This window comes from Saccharomyces mikatae, assembly GCF_947241705.1.
Source record: "Saccharomyces mikatae IFO 1815 strain IFO1815 genome assembly, chromosome: 12".
NCBI classification, from domain to species: domain Eukaryota; kingdom Fungi; phylum Ascomycota; class Saccharomycetes; order Saccharomycetales; family Saccharomycetaceae; genus Saccharomyces; species Saccharomyces mikatae.
In genome coordinates, this window is record NC_079267.1 from 652,169 (window position 1) to 676,558 (window position 24,390).

The 24,390-nt window shown below is 36.8% G+C and overlaps 14 protein-coding genes and 1 non-coding gene across 15 annotated transcripts; 11 read left to right on the forward strand and 4 right to left on the reverse strand.

The window, feature by feature from the left end:
* Positions 1–37: 37 nt before the first annotated feature.
* CSC1 (Csc1p) lies at positions 38–2,383 on the forward strand (the record flags this gene model as incomplete). The annotated part of the gene is made up of 1 exon (XM_056224343.1): positions 38–2,383. One exon carries the CDS (start codon positions 38–40, stop codon positions 2,381–2,383), a length of 2,346 nt encoding a protein of 781 aa, XP_056078271.1.
* Positions 2,384–2,477: 94 nt separating this feature from the next.
* Positions 2,478–3,443, reverse strand: ARV1 (sterol homeostasis protein ARV1; the record flags this gene model as incomplete). Its single annotated transcript, XM_056224344.1, has 1 exon — positions 2,478–3,443. One exon carries the CDS (start codon positions 3,441–3,443, stop codon positions 2,478–2,480), a length of 966 nt encoding a protein of 321 aa, XP_056078272.1.
* A 309-nt stretch (positions 3,444–3,752) lies between these two features.
* Positions 3,753–4,571, forward strand: GPN3 (putative signal sequence-binding GTPase GPN3; the record flags this gene model as incomplete). The annotated part of the gene is made up of 1 exon (XM_056224345.1): positions 3,753–4,571. The coding sequence occupies one exon, from the start codon at positions 3,753–3,755 to the stop codon at positions 4,569–4,571; it is 819 nt and encodes a 272-aa protein (XP_056078273.1).
* Positions 4,572–4,726: 155 nt separating this feature from the next.
* MAP1 (methionine aminopeptidase MAP1) lies at positions 4,727–5,890 on the reverse strand (the record flags this gene model as incomplete). The annotated part of the gene is made up of 1 exon (XM_056224346.1): positions 4,727–5,890. One exon carries the CDS (start codon positions 5,888–5,890, stop codon positions 4,727–4,729), a length of 1,164 nt encoding a protein of 387 aa, XP_056078274.1.
* Positions 5,891–6,061: 171 nt separating this feature from the next.
* On the reverse strand, positions 6,062–6,490 carry CDD1 (cytidine deaminase; the record flags this gene model as incomplete). The annotated part of the gene is made up of 1 exon (XM_056224347.1): positions 6,062–6,490. One exon carries the CDS (start codon positions 6,488–6,490, stop codon positions 6,062–6,064), a length of 429 nt encoding a protein of 142 aa, XP_056078275.1.
* A 193-nt stretch (positions 6,491–6,683) lies between these two features.
* Positions 6,684–7,763, forward strand: ERF2 (palmitoyltransferase ERF2; the record flags this gene model as incomplete). Its single annotated transcript, XM_056224348.1, has 1 exon — positions 6,684–7,763. The coding sequence occupies one exon, from the start codon at positions 6,684–6,686 to the stop codon at positions 7,761–7,763; it is 1,080 nt and encodes a 359-aa protein (XP_056078276.1).
* Positions 7,764–8,702: 939 nt separating this feature from the next.
* Positions 8,703–8,939, forward strand: SMKI12G3020 (uncharacterized protein; the record flags this gene model as incomplete). The annotated part of the gene is made up of 1 exon (XM_056224349.1): positions 8,703–8,939. One exon carries the CDS (start codon positions 8,703–8,705, stop codon positions 8,937–8,939), a length of 237 nt encoding a protein of 78 aa, XP_056078277.1.
* Positions 8,940–9,112: 173 nt separating this feature from the next.
* SMKI12G3030 (uncharacterized protein) lies at positions 9,113–9,328 on the forward strand (the record flags this gene model as incomplete). The annotated part of the gene is made up of 1 exon (XM_056224350.1): positions 9,113–9,328. The coding sequence occupies one exon, from the start codon at positions 9,113–9,115 to the stop codon at positions 9,326–9,328; it is 216 nt and encodes a 71-aa protein (XP_056078278.1).
* A 21-nt stretch (positions 9,329–9,349) lies between these two features.
* On the forward strand, positions 9,350–9,934 carry SMKI12G3040 (uncharacterized protein; the record flags this gene model as incomplete). The annotated part of the gene is made up of 1 exon (XM_056224351.1): positions 9,350–9,934. The coding sequence occupies one exon, from the start codon at positions 9,350–9,352 to the stop codon at positions 9,932–9,934; it is 585 nt and encodes a 194-aa protein (XP_056078279.1).
* An 806-nt stretch (positions 9,935–10,740) lies between these two features.
* SMKI12G3050 (uncharacterized protein) lies at positions 10,741–11,079 on the forward strand (the record flags this gene model as incomplete). The annotated part of the gene is made up of 1 exon (XM_056224353.1): positions 10,741–11,079. One exon carries the CDS (start codon positions 10,741–10,743, stop codon positions 11,077–11,079), a length of 339 nt encoding a protein of 112 aa, XP_056078280.1.
* Positions 11,080–11,522: 443 nt separating this feature from the next.
* On the forward strand, positions 11,523–11,636 carry Smki_12.trna9L. Its single transcript has 2 exons — positions 11,523–11,560; positions 11,593–11,636. It is a non-coding gene; the product is annotated as a tRNA-Leu (tRNA).
* A 243-nt stretch (positions 11,637–11,879) lies between these two features.
* IRC20 (E3 ubiquitin-protein ligase IRC20) lies at positions 11,880–16,541 on the reverse strand (the record flags this gene model as incomplete). Its single annotated transcript, XM_056224354.1, has 1 exon — positions 11,880–16,541. The coding sequence occupies one exon, from the start codon at positions 16,539–16,541 to the stop codon at positions 11,880–11,882; it is 4,662 nt and encodes a 1,553-aa protein (XP_056078281.1).
* An 899-nt stretch (positions 16,542–17,440) lies between these two features.
* On the forward strand, positions 17,441–19,273 carry RCK2 (serine/threonine protein kinase RCK2; the record flags this gene model as incomplete). The annotated part of the gene is made up of 1 exon (XM_056224355.1): positions 17,441–19,273. The coding sequence occupies one exon, from the start codon at positions 17,441–17,443 to the stop codon at positions 19,271–19,273; it is 1,833 nt and encodes a 610-aa protein (XP_056078282.1).
* A 676-nt stretch (positions 19,274–19,949) lies between these two features.
* Positions 19,950–23,084, forward strand: YEF3 (translation elongation factor EF-3; the record flags this gene model as incomplete). Its single annotated transcript, XM_056224356.1, has 1 exon — positions 19,950–23,084. The coding sequence occupies one exon, from the start codon at positions 19,950–19,952 to the stop codon at positions 23,082–23,084; it is 3,135 nt and encodes a 1,044-aa protein (XP_056078283.1).
* A 400-nt stretch (positions 23,085–23,484) lies between these two features.
* On the forward strand, positions 23,485–24,189 carry SSP120 (nucleobindin SSP120; the record flags this gene model as incomplete). Its single annotated transcript, XM_056224357.1, has 1 exon — positions 23,485–24,189. One exon carries the CDS (start codon positions 23,485–23,487, stop codon positions 24,187–24,189), a length of 705 nt encoding a protein of 234 aa, XP_056078284.1.
* Between the last annotated feature and the right edge of the window lie 201 nt (positions 24,190–24,390).

The window sequence follows — 24,390 nt, forward strand, 5'->3', positions numbered from 1 at the left end:
TTGAATGCTTTTTCTGGTTACAATAGAATAATATTGAATGACATCGTATATCGAACAGCTCGTGTCGGCAGCTACATATCTTGATACGCCTCCGGATGAGCATCATGATTTTAGGAAGCCGACAGCTCAAGTTGTGACTTCGCAGCTGACTATCGCTACTTCACTAGGTATTTTTGCCTTACTTTCATTCTCAATTCTACTAAAAAAGTGGCCCAGGTTATACGCAAGCAGACGATATAAAGATGACGGCAACCTTCGATTACCATCCTGGAATCAGTCAAGTTTATTTGGTTGGTTAACAGTGTTGTATAGAATACGGGACGAACAGATTCTAGAATATGCAGGTTTAGACGCATACGTATTCTTAAGTTTTTTCAAAATGTGCATTAAACTACTCTCTATTTTTTGTTTCTTTTCCATGTGCGTTATATCTCCTGTAAGGTATCATTTTACTGGGAAAATTGATGATGGCAACGATGATGATGGTGACAATTATTTCACGTATCTTGTAAAAAGAATTGTGGAAGGAAATGGCGATGGTGATAACCATTCAGCTCCCGAACGTACAAATGTTTACCTTTGGATGTATGTTATCTTTACTTACTTTTTCACCTTTATAGCGATAAAAATGGCAGTAGCTGAGACAAAGCACGTCGTAACTACTAGACAAGCTTACCTTGGTAAGCAAAATACTATAACTGATAGAACAATCAGACTGTCAGGCATCCCAATAGAGCTTCGTGATTCGGAAGCTTTAAAGACCAGAATTGAGCAATTAGGAATTGGCACTGTCTCATCGATAACTATTTGTCGAGAGTGGGGTCCTTTGAACAAATTATTCCATTGTCGGAAGAAAATACTCAAAAACTTGGAACTAAAGTATGCCGAATGTCCAAGAGAACTGCGTACTCGGCAACCATATTCTGAAAACTATCATTTGTTAGGGAACCAGCAATCAAGTGGCGCCTCCCATGAGGGAAATGTCTCATCAAACAATAACAACGAGGACGAGGGTGTACTATATTCCCAAATTTCCCTTGGAGAAAGACCAAAAATGAAAATTGGGTATCGTGGTATCTGTGGAAAGGAAGTGGATGCTATAGAATACTTAGAACAGCAATTAAAGTTTATTGACTCGGAAATTATTGAAGCCAGAAAGCAACACTATTCTGCAACACCTACAGCGTTCGTTACAATGGATTCTGTCGCTAATGCACAGATGGCAGCACAGGCTGTGCTAGATCCTAGGGTGCACTATTTCATAACCAGATTGGCTCCTGCGCCTCATGATATCAAATGGGATCACGTATGTCTTTCCAGAAAGGACCGGTTAACAAAAGTTTATTCTACTACCGTGTTTATTGGCCTCTCGAGTTTGTTTTTAGTCATTCCTGTTTCATATTTAGCCACATTGCTAAATTTGAAAACCCTTTCTAAATTCTGGCCAAGTGTAGGGCAGCTGTTAAAAGATCACCAGTGGGCTGCCAACATTGTGACAGGGTTATTACCAACCTATATTTTCACATTGCTTAACTTTGGCATTCCCTACTTTTATGAGTATTTGACTTCCTATCAAGGATTAGTATCATACAGCGAAGAGGAAATCTCACTTGTTTCCAAAAATTTTTTTTATATTTTTGTTAATCTTTTCTTAGTGTTCACATTGGCAGGTACGGCGTCTAATTATTGGGCTTACCTTAGTGACACTACAAAAATTGCCTATCAACTTGCTACATCCGTTAAAGAATTCTCACTATTTTATGTCGACTTGATTATATTGCAGGGTATTGGTATGTTTCCCTTTAAACTGTTATTAGTGGGTAGTTTGATCGGCTTTCCATGGGTGAAAATCAAGGCTAAAACTCCCAGGCAACGCAATGAACTTTACAACCCACCAATTTTTAATTTTGGACTACAATTACCACAGCCTATTCTGATTCTTATCATAACACTGATTTACAGTGTAATGAGTACAAAAATTTTGACATCAGGGTTGGCATATTTTATTATTGGGTTCTATGTCTATAAATATCAATTGATTTTTGCTACTGATCATTTACCCCATTCTACAGGGAAAGTATGGCCATTAATTTTTAGAAGAATCATCGTAGGATTACTGCTATTTCAATTAACAATGACGGGAACATTGGCAGGATTTGAAGGAGGATGGGTTTTGTCATCCTGTCTCTTCCCTCTGCCAGTAGTGACGTTATGTTTCCTGTATGACTTTGAAAAGAACTATTTGCCTTTGTCAAAGTACATCGCATTGAGTTCAATTCGGGAGTATGAAAGGGACAATTCTACAGTCACCTCTGGAAATGAGGAAGAATCCTACGCGTACCCTTACGCCGTGAATGAATTAGAGCGTCCAATGTTAGATTGAGATATTGAAAGGATATTTGTATATTTATATATCGTGTTCAAAAATGCTAAATAAAATCCTTGATAAAAGTGCTGCCAAATTCTTACTTAGTGGCTTACAAAAACAGATATGTTCCTGATTTCTGTAGCAGCAACATAAACTCCTGATACATTAAATTCTTGATAGCTGAAAGTTTGAATTTTGCCACGCAAAGTATAAGCGTTGGTTTGACCAAGCAGTAACGTAAAAGAGCCACACTTATAAAAATTTTTATGATATTCCAATAGGAGAGTTTTGTAACAATCTTTAACGATTCGATAATATAGAAATTGGCCACCCACTTAATGATGCTCATTGAAATCAGAGTATCATAAGGCCATATCAACATCAAAATAGGAAAAATTTTGGCGCCGTACGATAACAGAATCGTGTATGATATGATATCCTTCGAAGAAGCAAAATTTCGCCCCCAATGCAGTTTTTTTAGTATGAAGTACTGAATTAATGTGTGAAATAAAGAAACGTCAAGAATACAATAACTCGCGAAGTAAAGATATTGTATTGGTGGTCTCCAAGTAAATACTTTACTTGTGATGGTGTTACGCACAATTGTCGAGTCCCATTTGAAGCTTTCTGGCAATTTCATTGAAAGCATGATAAGGTTACTATCATCATTGTTACGGTTCAAATAGTAGATGTACTTACTCTCCTCAGTAACCCATGTTAAATAAATCTCGAATGATAGTAATAGAAGCCACAGACGGTTTAATCTGTCATATTTTCGAAACCAGTTCTTGATGTTAAACACTAACGCTTCCGTATAATCAAGCAAACATTGGCAATCATTAACCGGTTTTCCCTTGGGATATTTGGAGAGATGCAATTCCAAAGAATTGAATACCAGGTGTCTATATGCACCTGGTTTTAATAATAATAAATCGATGAATAGTAGGACGTTGTCAATTTCGACATATTTATCCACGATCTCTTCGCAAAATGGACAATCTGTTAACTGTATATGGTCATTTGAGTACACTGTATAAAGAGAATCTACATGTTGCATGCACGTTATGCATATCATCGTCTACCACAGTTAAAATTCTACTTTTTGATACGCTTCATTCGTTCGCTCCAGTATCGATTTCCTTTCTAGGCGGCGATAATTGTTCTTAAACTTGAATTTTATTAATAGTATTTGACATCACATAAAGTTCTCAAAGACCTGCCAGTTTAGCCCGCTGTTCAAAACTGAAAAATATATAGAAAAAATTTGCAAAAAATTCAAAAATGATGAGCTAAAGGATCAAGAAGAAAGACCAAGAAATAAAAAGTTGGCAAGCATTCCAGCTGCAAAAGATATTTAAGCAAGTCTAGTAATAAGTAAAGAAAGATGTCTCGCGTTGGTGTTATGGTACTAGGGCCTGCAGGTGCAGGAAAAAGCACATTTTGTAATTCTATCATATCGCATATGCAAACTGTGGGACGAAGGGCACATATTGTAAATTTAGATCCTGCTGCAGAGGCTACTAAGTATGAGTTTACTGTTGATATTAGAGATTTGATTTCCTTGGATGATGTCATGGAGGAAATGGATTTGGGACCCAATGGCGCACTAATATACTGTTTTGAGTATCTTTTGAAAAATTTAGACTGGCTTGACGAAGAGATAGGTGACTTTAACGATGAATATTTGATCTTTGATTGTCCGGGCCAAATTGAACTCTACACTCATATTCCTGTCCTACCCAACATAGTACGTCATTTAACCCAACAATTGAATTTTAACCTTTGCGCCACATATCTTTTAGAGGCGCCGTTTGTGATAGATAGTTCAAAATTCTTCAGCGGTGCATTATCTGCAATGTCCGCAATGATTCTGTTGGAACTACCTCATATCAATATATTAAGTAAATTAGACTTGATAAAAGGCGATATCAATAAAAAGAAACTGAAAAGATTTTTAAACCCCGATGCAATGTTATTAATGGAAACTGAAGGAATGAATCAAGCATCCAATCCTAAATTTTTAAGATTAAACCAATGCATAGCCAATCTTGTCGATGACTTCGGCATGGTTCAGTTTTTGCCTTTGGAATCCAATAATCCTGACAGCATAGCCACCATATTATCGTATGTCGATGATATAACACAGTGGGCAGAAGGACAAGAGCAGAAAGAACCCAATGACCAAATAGATATTGAAGAATAGTTATAAAAGAAGTATATACGCTTAATTCATATGAAAGTAAGGACAAAAGAAAAAAAAAAAACCTCTCGTAGCTACCAATTCAGGCTCAGGCTCAGCAAAAGTTCAAGTTTCAGTTTCTATTGGTTTTTATATTTATAAAACAATGATGACTCGATCTATTTGATTCTTTGTCTTGGACCACCTGGAGATTTCTTATTTCTTGCAGTCAGGATTTCAACACCTTGTTCGGTAACCAACAGAGTATGTTCGAATTGGGCACTTAGTTTACCATCTTGAGTAGTAGAAGTCCAGTCGTCAGGCCATGTCATATCCTTCCAAGTACCTTCATTAATCATTGGTTCGATTGTGAAAACCATACCTGGTTTCATAACACCAGGCGTTCTATTCTTAGCGTAATGAGGAATATTTGGGGAACAGTGGAAAAATTCACCAACACCATGTCCACAATAAGTCCTGACTACACTACACTTATTCTCGGTGGCATGTTTTTCAATATGATCACCCAGTTCTTGAAAGGTGGTACCTGGCTTACACATTTTAATGGCAAGCTTCAAACATTCTCTTGATGTCTCAGTGGTGTTGAGGGCTTCCTTAGAAATATTCTCACCGACATAATAGGTCTCGTTTAAGTCAGCGTGGTAGCCTTGATAGTATAAGGAAACATCCAAATTGACAATATCACCTTCTTTCAACACAGTTTTGTCAGGCACACCATGACAGATGACTTCATTAACAGAGGTACAAAGGGATTTAGGAAAATTATAGTAGTTAAGTGGGGAAGGGTAAGCACCTCTCTTGATAGTTTCATTATGAACAATTTCATCCAATTCATCTGTAGTGATGCCTGGTCTGACCTGAGCAGCAGCGATATCGAGGACCTCTCTACCTAGCATACATGCTTTTCTAATCTTCTTAATTTGGTCTTTCTTGTATACAGGGATGTTGTTGAGTCTATCGTTTCTTTGTTCAATGACTGGCAGCCCGTTAGCAGCCCAATCCGGTTTTGGAATGTCTTCAGGAACATACCTCTTTGGAGTCAAAGGATACGAGGCCTTAACTTTACCTGCATATTTGAATTTGGGGAAAGGATCATAAGCACCCTCCAAATCCTCCTTGGCATTGTGCAAAGCCTTGTGTGCCTTGTAGTTGTTTTCATAACAGTTTGTGTCACAAAAAATGGAAACGATGCCCTGTTTAAGACATATAGGGCATTTCATTTGGGAGGCTGTCTCTCTACCACATTGCAGACCGGCACAATATATCTTGGAAGGATGAGAAGCCTGATCGGAGGCGGAAACTGTTGTAGCCGTGGTGGTCATTCTACTATTTTTGCTTGATTTCTTTTGATAGGATATGACAATAGCGTTCTTGGGATGAATGATAATAATGACAGATTCTTCTTACTGAAATGAAAAATGAAAAAAAAAATGAATAAAAAATAAAAAATAAAAAATTTTCGCTCCCTTTTCGGGAGCAGCCAAGCTAGGTTGCTAGCCTAAGTGAGAAGGGCCAAAAGCCATGGGCAGCAGCTCCCCCATTGTCATAACTTTAGAACGGGATCCTGTAGAATTCAACATGACGATCGGGAAATCCTTGTTCACAAACTCATTGATAAACTGTCTGCACACACCGCAGGGTGACACGCACTCTTCTTCAGAATCTCCACATATGACCATGCATTTCCAGCCAGTGCGGTAGCCTGCCATCAGGACCTGTATCATAGCAGACCGTTCTGCACAGATGCAATTACTGTAGCTTGCATTCTCGATATTGGCACCAGTGAAAATAAGGTCGTCGTTTGCCATTATGGAGCAGCCAACACGGAAGTGGGAGTAGGGGCTATAGGAGAGTTTGCACGCATTTAGTGCCGCTTTTTTCAGGGCTTCCAGTTGTCTGTCATCTATGCCACCTAATTTCATTATTTTATTTTCTTGTTAAGACCTCTCTCTTTAACTCATTAGCCTTCTTGTTCACATAAGTAATTTGTGCTCACTTATCTCAAAACTAGTCGGAAAATGGCGAACAGCGCCTTGTCAAGATTGCAGTTTGCAGATGGTAAAAAGGTGAAATGCAAAACAGCATAACGTAGCTAGAAGGAAAACGCGGGAGATAATGGCCTTGGTGTCTAGAAGGTCGACTAGATCCGAAAGCACATCAATATCAAAGGAGGAACATCCGGAAGGAGCATACCTGACAAAGCTGTTCTTTCGATGGCTTGTTACCTTGGAGGGTGATCAAGATATAAACGATGGGAAGGGTTATATATCGATACCTAACGTTTCGAATTATATATTCTTCCTTGGTGGCAGATTTAGAACAGTGAAGGGTGCCAAACCCTTGTGGTTGGGTGTTTTGTTCGTTATTCTATGTCCTATGGTTCTCTTTTCCATTTTTGAGACACATAAACTGTGGCATACCCGAAATGGTTATAAAGTGCTGGTCATTTTATTTTATTACTTTTGGGCCATAACGTTAGCATCCTTCATCAGAACTGCTACTAGTGATCCTGGCGTTCTTCCGAGGAATATTCATTTGGGTCAGCTACGAAATAATTATCAGATCCCACAAGAGTATTACAATTTGATAACGCTACCAACACACTCTTCAGTCTCAAAAGACATTACTATCAAGTACTGTCAATCATGTAGGATATGGAGACCACCTAGGTCTTCTCATTGTTCCACGTGCAATGTTTGCGTGATGGTTCACGACCATCATTGCATATGGGTCAATAATTGTATAGGAAAAAGAAACTACCGATTCTTTTTAGTGTTCCTACTAAGCGCAGTAATTTCATCAATTATCTTATTAGCTAATTGCGCCATCCATATTGCACGAGAGTCTGGGGGGCCTGGCCACTATCCCGTGGCAATACTGTTGCTCTGCTATGCGGGACTCACCCTATGGTATCCCGCGATACTATTCACTTATCACGTATTTATGGCAGGTACCCAGCAAACCACAAGAGAGTTTCTAAAAGGTATTGGATCCAAGAAAAATCCTGTATTTCATCGCGTGACTAAAGAGCAAAACATTTTTGATAAAGGCTCTTTTTTGAATAATCTAGGTTACTTGATGTTGAAACCAAGAGGCCCAAGCTTTGTGAGTGCAAGAAAACAGCACGAGGCTGGTGATTGGAGATTTATGGATTTGTCGCCAGCACACAGCTTTGAAAAGATACAAGAAATATAGGGATATGTAGATTTTTGTAATGCAGCTCCTTTAATATTTTACTCTTTATCAAATAGAAGTCCGCAAAAGGGGATTACCAATCCCGCCTCACGACACAATTATCTATTATTTTGTTTCACACCTTATCCTTTATTCCTAACACATTATTGTTGAAATAAGAACCGACTATCATCTATCGACTGGTAACCATGTTACTAGTATATTATCATATACGGTGTTAGAAGATGCCATAGAGATTGAGAGAAGTCATCGGCTTTAATGGATGCTGAAACGCAAGGGTTGATAATGCAATAAGATAATAAATGACAGCGTATAAAACAAGTGAATACATATATATAATATTGTGTAGAATTATAGATTCCATTTTGTGGATATCTATAGTCTCGGAGAGACCTTCTAATATACTCTAAATACAAATAATATTGTTCGAACTAACAATGGAATCTCAACAATTAGCACCAAATTCACATATTTCTCACCTACTATTCATAATCTTGGCTGTTCTTGTTGGAATAAGTGACTACAACTATATATTTTTCTCATATAACTGGAATAGGTGATGACAGACATTCTTTAACATGGTACTAATAATGTTGGGTAAATGAATACGAACATTCTTATGATGATAACAATTATATTGTAGTAGGCGAAATCTAATAATAGAATTTACCGCAGTAATGAGATAAAGATCTATTAATTGATCTGAACTTATTATATAAGAAGATAAGCCATAACTAAAATCTTATCATCTATGCTCCGAGTTATGTCTGAACCATTGGGTTTAACACAATCAATCAGCGTATGTTTTATACGACTCTCTTATATAAATTAAGAAGGAACGACTTATTCTTAATTATTACAACTTATTAAACCACTAATTATCAACATGGCGACCCTAGTGATGGAGGAGACAAGAAACGTTACTGACGACAACACTCTATGCAGATTCAATCAAGAGTCAATATTCAAGATACTACTAAAGAGTTTAGAAAATTTATTATTGATACTTCTATTGAAAACAAACAGAGAGAGCAAGCTCTAATTGATTTAGAAACGTATGAAATATTTTTAAACAAATTAACCATTAAAAAGAATAAGATTGCAAATGAGGTTAAACAAGATGACGATATTTCAAATCTCGATCAGTTAATGGAAGTCGATGAAAAAATTGAATAAACTAGTAACTTAATTCTTGGATTAAAAAGAACGTTAGAATCGATTGATTCCGATTAAGATGTTAAGAAGTTACATGAAAGAAATGATTCAGCCGGAATATATATTATATATTCGATACACTTACTTCAAAAAATAGGAAATTTTACCCTAAGGATTGGGTATTTAGGCATAAGATGACTAAAATTGGAAATATTCCTGTCTTTTTGAACAGCTTTCAACAATTCGTTGAGAAGTACGAATTTGATGACATTTTTGATCAACAAATTAAAAACATCGATTCTCGTGAAAATGAAATTTATATAAGGTTGTCAATCAAAGAAGATTTCAATGAATGTCCTGATATAATGAACATAATCACAGGTGTCCTTTTGGAATCATTCGTGACTTAAAGAAAAAACAGTAATTGTAATATGCACTCTCTATTCTTTCATATCTATAAAGTATTATTACTAGGACTATTTTTTCACAGTGCAGATGCTGACGAAGAACCCACACCTGTGCCTATAGTGCCCTTCAATGCTCAGATAGCATTTAGGGATTACTACGACGGTGCACCTGAATGGGATATCATTGCCAACTGTGTCAGTAACTACACAGACGTCAGGGCTATCATCGATAGGCATTACAATGATAGTGATGCTGGTGTGTCAATTTGGTTAGACACAGGTAGTAATAGGGCAGCGGATATAGATGATATGTTAAATACAAATATTACCAGATGCATTATGGACAAGACTAATGCCATGTTCGTTGAAGTTCGCGATCATAACATTTTTGCGATGAGGGCGAACACAGATGAAGACTACTACAACCATTTTGACATTTTCGGACATGGTTACCCACTCGACTATGACAAAGATTACGAGAGTTATGGTGAACCAGAAAGTAATACGTCTGTATCCACTCAATTAAGTGTACGTGGTGATGGTAACTGGCCAGACAATTATTTCATTAGCAGGTTGTATAATAATTATAACTTCAAGGGTTTCCAGTAACAGGTGGTAGGGTTCGAGTGCAGGGTGTATCAAAGTATAAGTGGGGTCCTGCCAAAGTCATTCAGACTAGAAATTTGTAAGGTGACGAAATTGATATAATGTACTGGCTCCACCACGAGTGTAGATCTTAAGCAGCTCGGAGGAGGCGGTAAAGTAAAAGGGAAATGGCGTGATATTAAGAACTGTAGCTAGTTGAAGCTGTACTAGAAAGTGGGATCGTTTTGGATTCGGTGTGACTCAGCTCGGAGCTGGCAGATCCTGATTTTCCCTATAATATAAAATGGTTCGTCAACTGTGGTAACGCTGCCCCCTGGCCTGAAAGACAGCTAGGACTAAATTATTTAGACGATATGCGTGAGGTTAATTAAAATGAATGCATCGTGATAAGACAAGGTGTAGGACAGACAAATCTAAGCTGAATAAGTAGACAAAGAAATAGAACAAAGAAATAAGAATGATCGAGGTACTCATATGATACAATAAAATGCGTAACTTTGATTTAAATATAAATTGAATTAAAACCATTTATAGACAAAAATGGGTGAGAAATATAAAAAGGAATTGAACAAGGTTAGAAAAAGGTCAATTCCACACATATCAATATATAAGATTGATCCTAGGAAGGGTGAATTAAAAATGACCGAAAAGGAATATAAAGACGGCGTGTTGAAATTACAGCAACTATTAGGTGAACTTAACTATTAGATAAACTTAACTATGTTAGGAACAAATGTAAATACGATGTTCAATTTGCGGTCAAGAAAGTAGCTAGCTTAGTAAACTTTCCTCATAAACAGGTGTTTTACATGATTTACAAAACCATACAATACCTGGTACAACATACGAATATCGGAGTACACTATGATAGAGATCTTAACAAAGATAAGAAAATTACTACCATCGCAGATGCATCAGTTGGAACAGAATACGATGCACAGTCAATAATTGGTGTGATAATTTGGTATGAAAAAAATATCTTCAATGTGTACTCAAATGAAAGCTCAAACAAGTGCGTATCATTAACTGAAGCGGAACTTCATGCTATATATGAAGGCTATGCAGACTCAGAAATCCTGAAAGTAATCTTAACAGAATTCGGAGAAGGTGGAGATAAAGAACTTACAATGCTTACTGATTCAAAGTGAGATAATAGTGGAGTTTGATGTAATTGTTGGGATTTCATTTTTTATAAGGCAATAATATTAGGTATGTAGATATACTAGAAGTTCTCCTCGGGGATTTAGGAATTCATAAAAAGGAATCTGCAATTCTACACAATTCTATAAACATTATTATCATCGTTTTATATGTTGTTATTCATTTATCCTATTACATTATTAATCCTTACGTTTCAGCTTCCACTCATTTAGATGACTATTTCTCATCATTTGCGTCATCTTCTAACACCGTATATGATAATATACTAGTAACGTAAATACTAGTTAGTAGATGATAGTTGATTTATATTACAACAAGTATCACTTATTCCAGCATCTTAATAATTACAACTTACTACACCACTAATTACAGCTATTTCATATTGTGTTAACATATATCATCTTAAACCACGATAGTTCAACAATTAATTGGTTGTTTGGCCGAGCGGTCTAAGGCGCCTGATTCAAGAGAACTCTTGACCGCAGTTAACTGTGGGAATACTCAGGTATCGTAAGATGCAAGAGTTCGAATCTCTTAGCAACCATTTATTTTTTACTTCGAAAACTTTTCATGACTGGTATCACAAACGTTCGTTGTATGCAGCTGTTGAGCTGCGTAAGAAAATAACATTTTCACAATTGAATATATGTTTGTTATAGAAAATTTTTAATAAAAATTAAAAATCACACAATTTTATTGATGTATTTCGTCCTGGATTAATTACAGCGTATGTTGACGATAAAGTTCAACACTTCATGTCCAATAAAAGGCAAGACGTTATCCTCCTTTAATCACTACTATGAAAAAAGCAGTTCCACAGGTGTTCGTTGCTAACTTCTTGGTCTCCCACACTTATCTCAAACTTCACATCATCATTATCTTCCTCATCCTTCTCAACTTCTGTACTATCGCAATTATTGCTTCTTTTTAACTTCTCTTTCCTTTTGCGCTCCTCAAGTATACATTTATATCTGAGGATGTTTTCTTCAACTGTATTTTTAATCATGAAATTCCATACATATGTTTCCTCATCTTGCCCTATACGATTATTCCTTCCCATTGCTTGTAACTCATCGCTGTTATTAAGAATAGGATCTAGTAGAAAAATATGTTTTGCATTCATCAAATTTAAGCCTGCCCCTAAAGTTTTCACATTTAGTAATAAACAAGTGATTGAAGGGTGAAGTTTAAAATTATTTATGGTTTCACCAACAGTGGCTGTATTGGATAAGCATGCCAAATATTCAATGTAATACAATTTCAATATTTTACCAATAACCTTTAAATATTCAGTCTTCTGTGAGTATAAAATAACTTGTGGCGGATCATTATTTTCCTGCTCGCTTTTTAATTTCAAATACGATATTAATTTGATAATGAAATCAATCTTGGCGCCAAAACTTTCCTTTATGCGAATTTGATGAACTTCACTGATTTGAGGAAATTGTTTGTACTTACTTCCAAATAGCTTTTCTACTTCGTCTAAATCAGGTACTCTAGAAACTCCATTTAAATTATCTTGATTTGAATCACTATTTTCTTCCTGTCGCTCCTCAGGTTCTTTTTCTTTGCTTTCCTTTGAGTTCTTGAATTTAAAGTTGTAAACCTCCGATACACTACAGACACTCTTGCATATGGGACATTTGCTATGGGCTCGTAACCAAGTAAGGATACAGTTCTTGCAAAAATAATGTCCACACTTAATAATGGCACCTATCTCAACTTCACCCAAACAAATAGAACAACTTAAAATTTGATTCTCATTTAACGTGTCTTTTAATCTTGACAAGTTCTTTAAATATATCAACCGTGATTCAGTGTTATTGATTTTTGCATCTAAGGTACCACCCAATGACTTTTTAATAGTTTTAACCAGGTGACTAAGTTGTGGAGAACCTAAAGAGTGCAAGGACACCAAGGAATCAGAGATTCTTTGTAACTGACTATAATACTCTGTTTTCGCGTTATATATTGAACCTAGCATTTTCAATGATTCTCTAATCTGTTTGTTGTACTTGAATAAATTTTTACTTTCCACTTCGTATTGCAGCAAGTAGTCTTCGAAGTTTCGAATAGCAGGTTCGCTCTCGTTGATTGATATGCGTCTCACTATTCTGCTATTCTTTAACTCATCAAAAATAGTTCGTAAAGGAGTTCCTGAAATCAATTGCAAGTTATTCAACAGCTGCTTGTGGTACTCTGAGATTATTGAGCCTTCCGGCACCAGATGCTTCGGGATTTTAACTTCAGAATCAGTAGTTAAAACATTGTCCCTATTATTTAAAATTATCTCCAAACAACCTAAAAGACTGAATATTTTGTCTTGACTATCAATCGATGTTGAGTATTCTTCATTACTAGCAATTTTATCACCGGTATCAATATCTTCTGTATTGTAGACTGGTTCATAAATGGTTCCAAGTAATTCATCTAGCAGCTCATTAAAGCCTTTACTTTGTTCATTCAATGCTTGTATCAATTTACTTAAAGACTTGAAACAACGAGATACCGCTAAATTAGACGAGTAATCGTTTCTATGATCAAATTCTATATTCATCAATCGTAGAGACACATCGCTATTACTGAGAGAATATTTAGCTTTGGCTAGTTTGATCGTTATATCAACTTTTTTAACCTCAGAAGAAAGAATTGTTTTCCTTAAAATTTCTGCATTAGCATAATTTTCTTGTTCTAGAAGTCTACTCTCTTCAATCACTTCTAATTCATTCTTCGGGAAAAAATCTGAGTAAATCAACCTCTCAAATTCTTTTTTTTTATTTCTATCATCTACCTCTTCTAGTTTACGAGAGCCCAAATTATAGTAGGCAGAACCGAGGAAGAAGTAGCAATCGTGAAGTAAATTCATCATAGCACGTAATCCTTTTTTCTTCAAATGGTTGGGTAATAATTCCTCATCGCCGTAATTGTCATTGTCCTTAGCAGCGTTTAATTGTTCACCACTCGCGTTGTAGAGAGATGTCCCGTTTTCGCCAGGTTTCTTCTCGTCTTGATCTTCACCGAGGTCCAAAGATTTATCAAAAGGATCCTCGACATTGAATTTTCGGCTCATGTGTATCATCAAATGATCTCTAATCTTGATCAGTAATTCAAGAGCTTTAGGCGGTTTGTTAGAGATTTCAAGTTCGTACTGAGCCTGCTTGATCGATAAATGGAATTTCTCTCTATAATAACCAATGAGACTGTCAAATGCGTCTATTCGCATAGAATATAGAATATCATTGATATTTGAAATCTTTGTTGAATGTCCATGGAGATGTTTCTGTCGGGTATTCAAAATTTCGGGGAACAATGCATGACAACAAATATATCGTAGTTTAGCCAACCATTCATTTAAAAAGGCGTTACTAACACGAGATGATCCGCTGCCGTCCGAGTTGTAACCACTCAACTCTAGAAAGTTATTCCAAAGATTCAAATAGTTATCCCACTCTATAGGTGCAAACTCCAAGGGAATGATGAAATTATGCTGTTGAGGGATATGAATTTGAGATGCAACATCGGCTTTAGAATGCCTTATACAAAGATCATATCTATAAAAAATGTTCATACACTCCTTAATAGAAAATCGAACACCCTTTAACTGACATACCAAATCACTGTCGGTATAATTGTCAGCCTCACTTCTCAGTTTTATTTCTTCTTGTAGAGTCCGAATAAAATCTACCTCATCACAAAATGGGTGCAGCTTAAGATAAGACATGATCATCCTAAAATTGTAAATGCTCTGTATTGGAGTCCCAGAAACACCCCATGTGTGTATTCTATGAAGTAGACTCGTACATTTAGCAGAGTATGTTGATGAACTACGTAGCATTTGAACTTCATCCAGAATAATTCTATAAAACTGCATCAAAGCTAGTGGTGAAGAATAATCATACTTCGGGCTTTTCAATCTTCTTGATCTGATACTGCGGTTAAATTCAGCATGATGGACTTCCGTCGCGATAACATTATATGACGTAACTATAATATCATATCGGGATAAATGTTGAACAGCTTCATCTACAGTTTTACAAGTCTTCATTATCTCGTTATATCCTTTGTAGTTATACCATTTTAAGCAATGCGCGTGTGACTCGATTTCTTCCAGCCATTGTTTTAGGATAGCATTAGGACAAATAATTAAAGTTGTTTTTGTTTTTGTTATTGTTCTATTCTCATCATCGATAAACGTTGCCCCCAGGTCGTTTAACTTCCTTCTATTTAGAAGAATTAATGACAAAATTTCAATAGTTTTGCCCAACCCCATTTCCTCAGCCAACACCCCTTTTGCACGAATTGGATTGTCATTATCTAAGCTTTCTTTCCTATATTGATTGTACAAATAAGCAGCATCATCAACTGTTAGGATATAACCCGTTAGTTTGTTCCACAACAATGATGGTCCCGTCTCAGAAGCGCTGCGTACAATCAGTTCATAGCCATATGCATAATATTCGTTCATAAATTTTTTGAGTCCAACTTCATCGGTGGTCATAGGTATATCACTAAAAGAAATACCATATCCTTCTTTGATTAGCATCCACTCAACACTCACCCGCTGGAATGGTAAAAGATTAACCTTTAGGCCTGGTATAGATTGGGATAAGAATGGTTTGATTCTTGATAATCTATCTTTACTATATTCCAAGATTTGAGAAGTGAATTGCTTTTGGATGAAATTTGAGTGGATATGAACGTGCTTGTGGTACTGCTCGAATTCATTGTCGTCCCTATCAGAGTACGTTAGGTCCAATATTTGGTTAGCTTCCAGAGAAAACCGATTGAATTTGTTTTTTAAGAACTTCAGCTTCAAAGTAAAGGACAGTATCCATTTCGAAGGAGAACCTTGAAGCTGCTTTAATATGATAGGAGAACATTCAAAATCCTTGTAAGACAAAGATAATTCATGTATACGTCTTTTAAGGAGAATTTCAGGATCGTTAACATCTGAATTTTTTTTTCTTTTCTTTCTTGACGGCCTCCCCTCTGAGCATTTATGGTTTGCTAACTGTTCTCTCAGGAATTTTTCTTGATTTTTATGAGCACATATATTCAAAATTAGTGGGAGTTGATTGCCTACAGTAGAATTTGAGTCTTTCACCATTGAAAACCCGATTTGGAATAAGGTTACGGAATCTGATGAAACAATAATTGTTGCTTCTTTATCATTTTCCCACGGCAAGATTTCTATATTTACACTAAATTTAGATGGAAATTTTGTGTCTTTAGAAAGGAATGTGCTCTCTGGTATCTCGATATTTACCGAAGCCACATTAAGTAGTTCTTTTCCGTTCTTACTACTTTTTTGTGTTAGAATCTCTTGTTTCTGATCTAGAGCTGGCAATACTGCTACTACTGAGTCAAATGAATCACTGTCTAGGAAAAAGTCGCACCTTTCGGCGACTAAGCTGTACTCCCTTGCTACAAGGGTAACTTCATCACTCATCTAACGTCAAACAAGTTGGGTTTTCCTACAGTTCATGTCTTCAAACTGTATCTAGAAAGTAACAAATCGACGCATTCGTCAGCCACATTTCAATTACTGTAAATCTGGAAAAAACGGGTAGCAGTTTGAGAATTCCGAAAAGGGAAAAAATGAGCCCTTTCTTATCCTTCTCAAGAGATGCGACCAGAATTACTTCCTTGAGAGCATATAGGAGTAAAGCCACCCTATTCTCCTCGTATGGCCTTGTATTTATGGTCAACTTCCTCTCTCTTATTTGTTAGTTTGCCATTTAGGAACTCAACTTAAAACTAGGAGTCATTCTACAATATCTTTAAGTTAATCAAGATCCGTTGCGCAGAACTTTTTTAGCGGTTTCTCATCTCCTTATTCTTGAAAGTACGGAGGCTGGAAAAGAGTCACCACGTTCCATACAACTTCAGTTTTAGTCAGTCACACGAGCACGCTGACATAAAATCTTGCAACCTTCTATTTTACAGAAAACAAGAAAAATAATAGGATAAAGGGACCTTCGCTGTTGTTGTTTATTCCACTTCAAAATTACTGAGGAGGTTCAAGGTCATATTTATAAATCCTACGATTAAAAAAAATAATTCACAAAGAATATCAACTGGTAAAAATCAGCAATAGCCCTTCTCAGCGAAGTCAATCACCATCCTTATTGCTTTATTTAGCCTATAAACAATTTATCTTTTCAAACAAACGCTTACTAAAAAGGACGAACCGGTCAAAGAGAAAAAAGCGAGTGACATCGAAAAAATAAAAGAAAATAAAATCTAAGAAAATTAATTCATTATCTGAGCACAAACATTTCAACCGTGTAAGACGAACTTACTGTTAAGTGTATACTTTGTTAAAAATATTGCAACAGAATATCGTCGATGCTCAAAATAAAGGCTCTTTTCTCGAAAAAGAAACCGGGCCAAGCGGATTTGTCTCAGGGATCTAAAAAATCATTCAAGGGTAAGACTAAGTCGAGCGGTGCGGATAATAGAAATGTTTCCCAGGATATTTCCTCTGCTAATGAAATTTATCAGAATAGAAATACAACTCAGTATTCAAATGCTATCGCTGATGATCATCATATGAAGTCTTTAACCGATGAATTAGTAGCCACAATAGATTCAGATTCCTCTCCTAGTGATAACATTACCACTGAAAATGTAGAAACAGTTATTCCTGAATCAGAAATAAATGTTCGTGAAAGTTTTGAAGATCAAATAAGTTATGACCCGTTAATTTCTGATGGATCTCTTCCGGAAGAGAGTGTGGTTATGGATGATAGTCAAGATGACGATACTGATGATGAACACTTGGAAGATGAAACCCCAGAAAAGTCCTTTCTCGAACAGAAGGAGCTAATGGGTTACAGACTAATCAATAAAATTGGTGAAGGTGCCTTTTCAAAGGTCTTTCGAGCCATACCTGCTAAAAATAGTTCTAATGAGTTTCTAAGCAAAAACTATAAAGCCGTAGCCATTAAAGTTATTAAAAAGGCAGATTTATCCTCAATTAATGGTGATCATCACAAAAAAGACAAAGGGAAGGACAGCACTAAGACTTCTTCTAGAGATCAAGTTTTGAAAGAGGTTGCACTACATAAAACGGTCTCTGCTGGTTGTTCACAAATTGTCGCTTTCATAGATTTTCAAGAAACAGATAGTTACTATTATATTATTCAAGAGTTGCTAACTGGCGGAGAAATATTTGGCGAGATTGTCAGATTAACCTATTTCAGCGAAGATTTATCAAAACATGTAATCAAACAATTAGCACTGGCTGTTAAACATATGCATTCATTAGGTGTAGTGCATCGTGATATAAAACCGGAAAATCTTCTGTTCGAGCCGATTGAGTTCACACCCTCCGTAAAACCAAAATTCAGGAAATCGGATGATCCGCAAACGAAGGCAGACGAAGGTATATTCACGCCGGAAATTGGTGGTGGTGGAATCGGTATAGTAAAACTAGCTGATTTTGGTTTGTCTAAACAAATCTTCTCCAAAAACACCAAGACTCCTTGTGGTACGGTAGGTTATACTGCTCCTGAAGTTGTCAAAGATGAACACTACTCTATGAAAGTAGACATGTGGGGAATTGGTTGTGTTTTATACACAATGTTATGTGGGTTTCCACCATTTTATGATGAAAAAATTGACACCTTGACCGAAAAAATATCAAGAGGTGAGTATACTTTTCTAAAACCTTGGTGGGATGAAATTAGTGCCGGTGCTAAGAATGCTGTAGCTAAACTATTAGAATTAGAGCCATCTAAAAGATATGATATCGACCAATTTTTGAACGACCCATGGTTGAACTCATTCGATTGTCTACCAAAGAAGGGCGAATCTTCACAAAAGAAAGCAGGTACTTCCGAGAAACGCCATCTACATAAGAAACAATTCCAACTTTTTCAGAGAGATTCCTCGCTACTGTTTTCACCAGCTGCTGTTGCTATGCGTGATGCCTTTGACATTGGTAACGCTGTGAAACGTACCGAAGAAGATCGTATGGGAACGCGTGGAGGACTGGGTTCGCTTGTTGAAGACGAGGAATCGGAAGATAATTACAATGACGCTCGAGGAGATGAACAACTGGAACAAAACATGTTCCAACTAACTCTGGATACGTCTACAATTTTACAAAGGAGAAAGAAGGTTCAAAAGGATGACCTGGGACCACAAGTTCCAATTAGTGCCACCATCCAGGAATAGAAAATTCCTGTCCTGTTTCTATCCTTCTACTTTTCTCTTTCAAGAGGGTATATAAATATCGAACTTCTCCCATACATATATACTTTACAAATATTTTACGGGCGTATATATTCAAATGGTTCAACAAAAAAAGAAAGGCAAGTAAATATTGATTGGCGTGCCTCATTCGGCATACCTTTGTCTTTGACTACTTTTTCTCATTATTTTTAAAGCAACTTGTCAATCCATGTTAACCCGTCCCTTGGGAAAGGGCCCAATTACGTATCGTAATATCATGACGGGCTGGGTAATGGATAGGAAGTAAAAGAAAAAAAAATAAAATAAAGAAAAGGCGGAACAAAAAAAGAAAAGAGTCCGTTTTGTCACTTTCTGCTGCTGTCTCTAAGACCCCACCCATGCACAACCCTAAATTTTTAATCATTTCAAACGGGTAAAAAGAAATGTTTTTCATATTTTTTTTTTCTTTTTTTGCGTTGGTGAAAATTTTTTCGCTTTCTCGAGTACAATTATCTCATCTCATCTTACATATAAGATAGGAAATTTTATAAAACCTTTTGCATCAAAATTTTAATGGAAATCTCTCTCACATAATCCTTTCATTCTCTTCCTTTTCTTGACTTATTTTCGAAAAAAACTGTGTATTTTTCTAGTTCGAATCCATCGATAACATTAAAAGATGTCTGATTCCCAGCAATCCATTAAAGTTCTAGAAGAACTCTTCCAGAAGTTATCTGTTGCTACTGCTGACAACAGAGATGATATCGCTTCTGAAGTCGCTTCTTTCTTGAATGGTAACATTATTGAACATGATGTTCCAGAACACTTCTTCTGTGAATTGACCAAGGGTATCAAGGACAAGAAGACCGCTGCTAACTCCATGCAAGCTGTTGCTCATATTGCTAACCAATCTAACTTGTCTCCATCTGTCGAACCATACATCGTTGAATTGGTTCCAGCTATTTGCAGCAACGCTGGTCACAAGGACAAGGAAATTCAAACTATTGCCAGTGAAACTTTGATTTCTATCGTCAATGCTGTTAACCCAGTTGCCGTCAAAGCTTTGTTGCCACATTTAACTAACGCTATCGTCGAAACCAACAAATGGCAAGAAAAGATTTCTATTCTTGCTGCTTTCTCCGCTATGGTTGATGCTGCTAAGGACCAAGTCGCTCTAAGAATGCCTGAATTGATTCCAGTTTTGTCAGAAACTATGTGGGACACCAAGAAGGAAGTCAAGGCCGCTGCTACTGCCACCATGACTAAGGCCACCGAAACTGTTGACAACAAGGATATTGAACGTTTCATTCCAAGTTTGATTCAATGTATTGCTGACCCAACTCAAGTTCCAGAAACAGTCCATTTGTTAGGTGCTACTACTTTCGTTGCTGAAGTCACCCCAGCTACTTTGTCTATTATGGTTCCATTGTTGTCTAGAGGTTTGAACGAAAGAGAAACCGGTATCAAACGTAAGTCAGCTGTTATCATTGATAACATGTGTAAGTTGGTCGAAGATCCACAAGTTATTGCTCCTTTCTTGGGTAAATTGTTGCCTGGTTTGAAGGGTAACTTTGCTACCATTGCTGATCCAGAAGCCAGAGAAGTTACATTGAGAGCTTTGAAGACTTTGAAAAGAGTTGGTAACGTTGGTGAAGACGACGTTATCCCAGAAGCTTCTCATGCAGGTGATGTTTCTACTACTTTGCAAGTTGTTAACGACTTGTTGAAGGAAGAAACCGTTGCTCCAAGATTCAAGATTGTTGTTGAATACATTGCCGCCATTGGTGCTGATTTGATTGACGAAAGAATCATTGACCAACAAGCTTGGTTCACTCACATTACTCCATACATGACCATCTTCTTACACGAAAAGAAGGCTAAGGACATTTTGGATGAATTCAGAAAGAGAGCTGTTGACAACATTCCAGTTGGTCCAAACTTCGATGATGAAGAAGATGAAGGTGAAGATCTATGTAACTGTGAATTCTCTTTGGCTTACGGTGCTAAAATCTTGTTGAACAAAACTCAATTGAGATTGAAGAGAGCTAGAAGATATGGTATCTGTGGTCCAAACGGTTGTGGTAAATCCACTTTAATGAGAGCTATTGCTAACGGACAAGTCGATGGTTTCCCAACCCAAGAAGAATGTAGAACCGTCTATGTTGAACACGATATTGATGGTACTCACTCTGACACTTCTGTCTTAGATTTTGTTTTCGAATCTGGTGTCGGTACCAAGGAAGCTATCAAGGACAAATTGATTGAGTTTGGTTTCACCGATGAAATGATTTCTATGCCAATCTCTGCCCTATCTGGTGGTTGGAAGATGAAGTTGGCTCTAGCTAGAGCTGTGTTGAGAAATGCTGATATCTTGTTGTTAGATGAACCAACTAACCATTTGGATACCGTTAATGTTGCTTGGTTAGTTAACTACTTGAACACTTGTGGTATCACCTCCATTACTATTTCTCACGATTCTGTTTTCTTAGATAACGTTTGTGAATATATTATCAACTACGAAGGTTTGAAGTTGAGAAAGTACAAGGGTAACTTTACCGAATTTGTTAAGAAATGTCCAGCCGCTAAGGCCTACGAAGAATTATCTAATACCGAATTAGAATTCAAGTTCCCAGAACCAGGTTACTTGGAAGGTGTTAAGACTAAGCAAAAGGCTATTGTCAAGGTTTCCAACATGGAATTCCAATATCCAGGTACTTCTAAACCCCAAATCACTGACATTAACTTCCAATGTTCTTTATCCTCGAGAATTGCTGTCATTGGTCCAAACGGTGCTGGTAAGTCTACTTTGATTAATGTCTTGACTGGTGAACTATTACCAACCTCTGGTGAAGTTTACACTCACGAAAATTGTCGTATTGCTTACATCAAGCAACACGCTTTTGCTCATATCGAATCACATTTGGACAAAACTCCATCCGAATATATTCAATGGAGATTCCAAACTGGTGAAGACAGAGAAACTATGGACAGAGCTAACAGACAAATCAACGAAAACGATGCTGAAGCTATGAACAAGATCTTCAAGATTGAAGGTACCCCAAGAAGAATTGCCGGTATTCACTCCAGAAGAAAGTTCAAGAACACCTACGAATATGAATGTTCTTTCTTGTTGGGTGAAAACATTGGTATGAAATCTGAAAGATGGGTTCCAATGATGTCCGTCGACAACGCTTGGATTCCAAGAGGTGAATTGGTTGAGTCTCATGCCAAGATGGTTGCTGAAGTTGATATGAAGGAAGCTTTGGCTTCTGGTCAATTCCGTCCATTAACCAGAAAGGAAATTGAAGAACATTGTTCCATGTTGGGTTTGGACCCAGAAATTGTTTCTCACTCCAGAATTAGAGGTTTGTCTGGTGGTCAAAAAGTTAAGTTGGTCTTAGCTGCCGGTACATGGCAAAGACCTCACTTGATCGTTTTAGATGAACCTACCAACTATTTGGATAGAGACTCTTTGGGTGCTTTATCTAAGGCTTTGAAGGAATTCGAAGGTGGTGTTATTATCATTACTCACTCTGCTGAATTCACAAAGAACTTGACTGAAGAAGTCTGGGCTGTCAAGGACGGTAGAATGACTCCATCTGGTCACAACTGGGTTAGTGGTCAAGGTGCTGGTCCAAGAATTGAAAAGAAGGAGGACGAAGAAGATAAATTCGATGCTATGGGTAACAAGATTGCCGGTGGTAAGAAGAAGAAGAAGTTGTCTTCTGCGGAATTGAGAAAGAAGAAGAAGGAGAGAATGAAGAAAAAGAAGGAATTGGGTGATGCTTACGTTTCTTCTGACGAAGAATTCTAATCTTTTTGATCATTGTTCCTCCGGTTTTCCCCAAGATTTTTATTGATCAATAATTTATTATGTATATTTTAATTTCTATGTTTTTGTAATATTGTTTATTCTGGTAAAATATAGACGCAATTTCCTTATTATAAAGAGACGCATTATTTAAAAGATAAGCGATTTTCCTTGTCAGCCCGATCTTCATGTACATTCTCAAGCTTTTAACCATGTGGAGAATATAGTCGCTTCATACTTCTTTCGGCAAGAGGGTAACGAAACTTTTTTCACATTGAAAAATAGAAATAGACGACGTACCATATAGAATGATTGTAAATGAAAGTAGCACATTCTTGTTTCGGAAAACTGAGGAATAACTACTACGTAACGTTTCAATTCCTGTATTAACAATATTGTGGAAATGAGGTTTTTGAAAGGATTATTACTTCCTTTGGCTTTGGCTTTATATAAAGTAACTGCCACGGCAGAAATGGGATCAGAAATTAATGTGGAAAATGAGAAGCTGCCTGAAGGTTTAACCTGGGAAGAATGGCATATGGACCATGAGCACCAGTTGAAAGACTACACTCCAGAGACTTTCTTTGCGTTGCACGATGTTAAGAAGAAGGGATATTTAGATGATAACGATATTTTATCCCTTTATGGGTTGAACCGTGAAGAAATTGTGGGGACCGGTGATGGCATGGGGCAACATGATGAATCTGAAAAAATTGACAGTGAAACGGCTAAACGTGTTGTTAAATTCATAATGAAACTGCTAGATGTTGATGATGATACCAAAATTACTAAGGAGGAGTATCTAGAATTCGCAAAGAGAGGAAACAAGTTCCCTGATCTTGGGGTTGGAGTAGGTCACCATTCTGATTTTGAACTAGAATATGAAATACATCACTGGAATAAGTTTCATAAGGACAAAGATCCAGAAGTTAAAGTCGTACACAAAGAAGACATAGAACATGAGTTGCTTCATCATGAACATGAAATAGAACACGAAGAAGAAGTCCAAAGAGGCGCTTCGAGAGCTACCGTAATAACAGACGATGAACTAGAATCTAGAATAGAACTGGAAAATATACCCGAAAAATTCAAGAATGGCATTTTTTAATGGGCTAGGCACGATGAATGGATTCCCCCAAGAGAATATTCAAGACGCTATGTATTCAATTAGCATTTAGTAAGTAATCAAAGCACATAAAAAAATATACCGTCACATCGTTGAGACAGCTTCTATATTGCACACGATGTATGTGCGTAAACCGATCTAGAATTTTATTATTATTCTTATTACGTATTGATTGACCTTTTC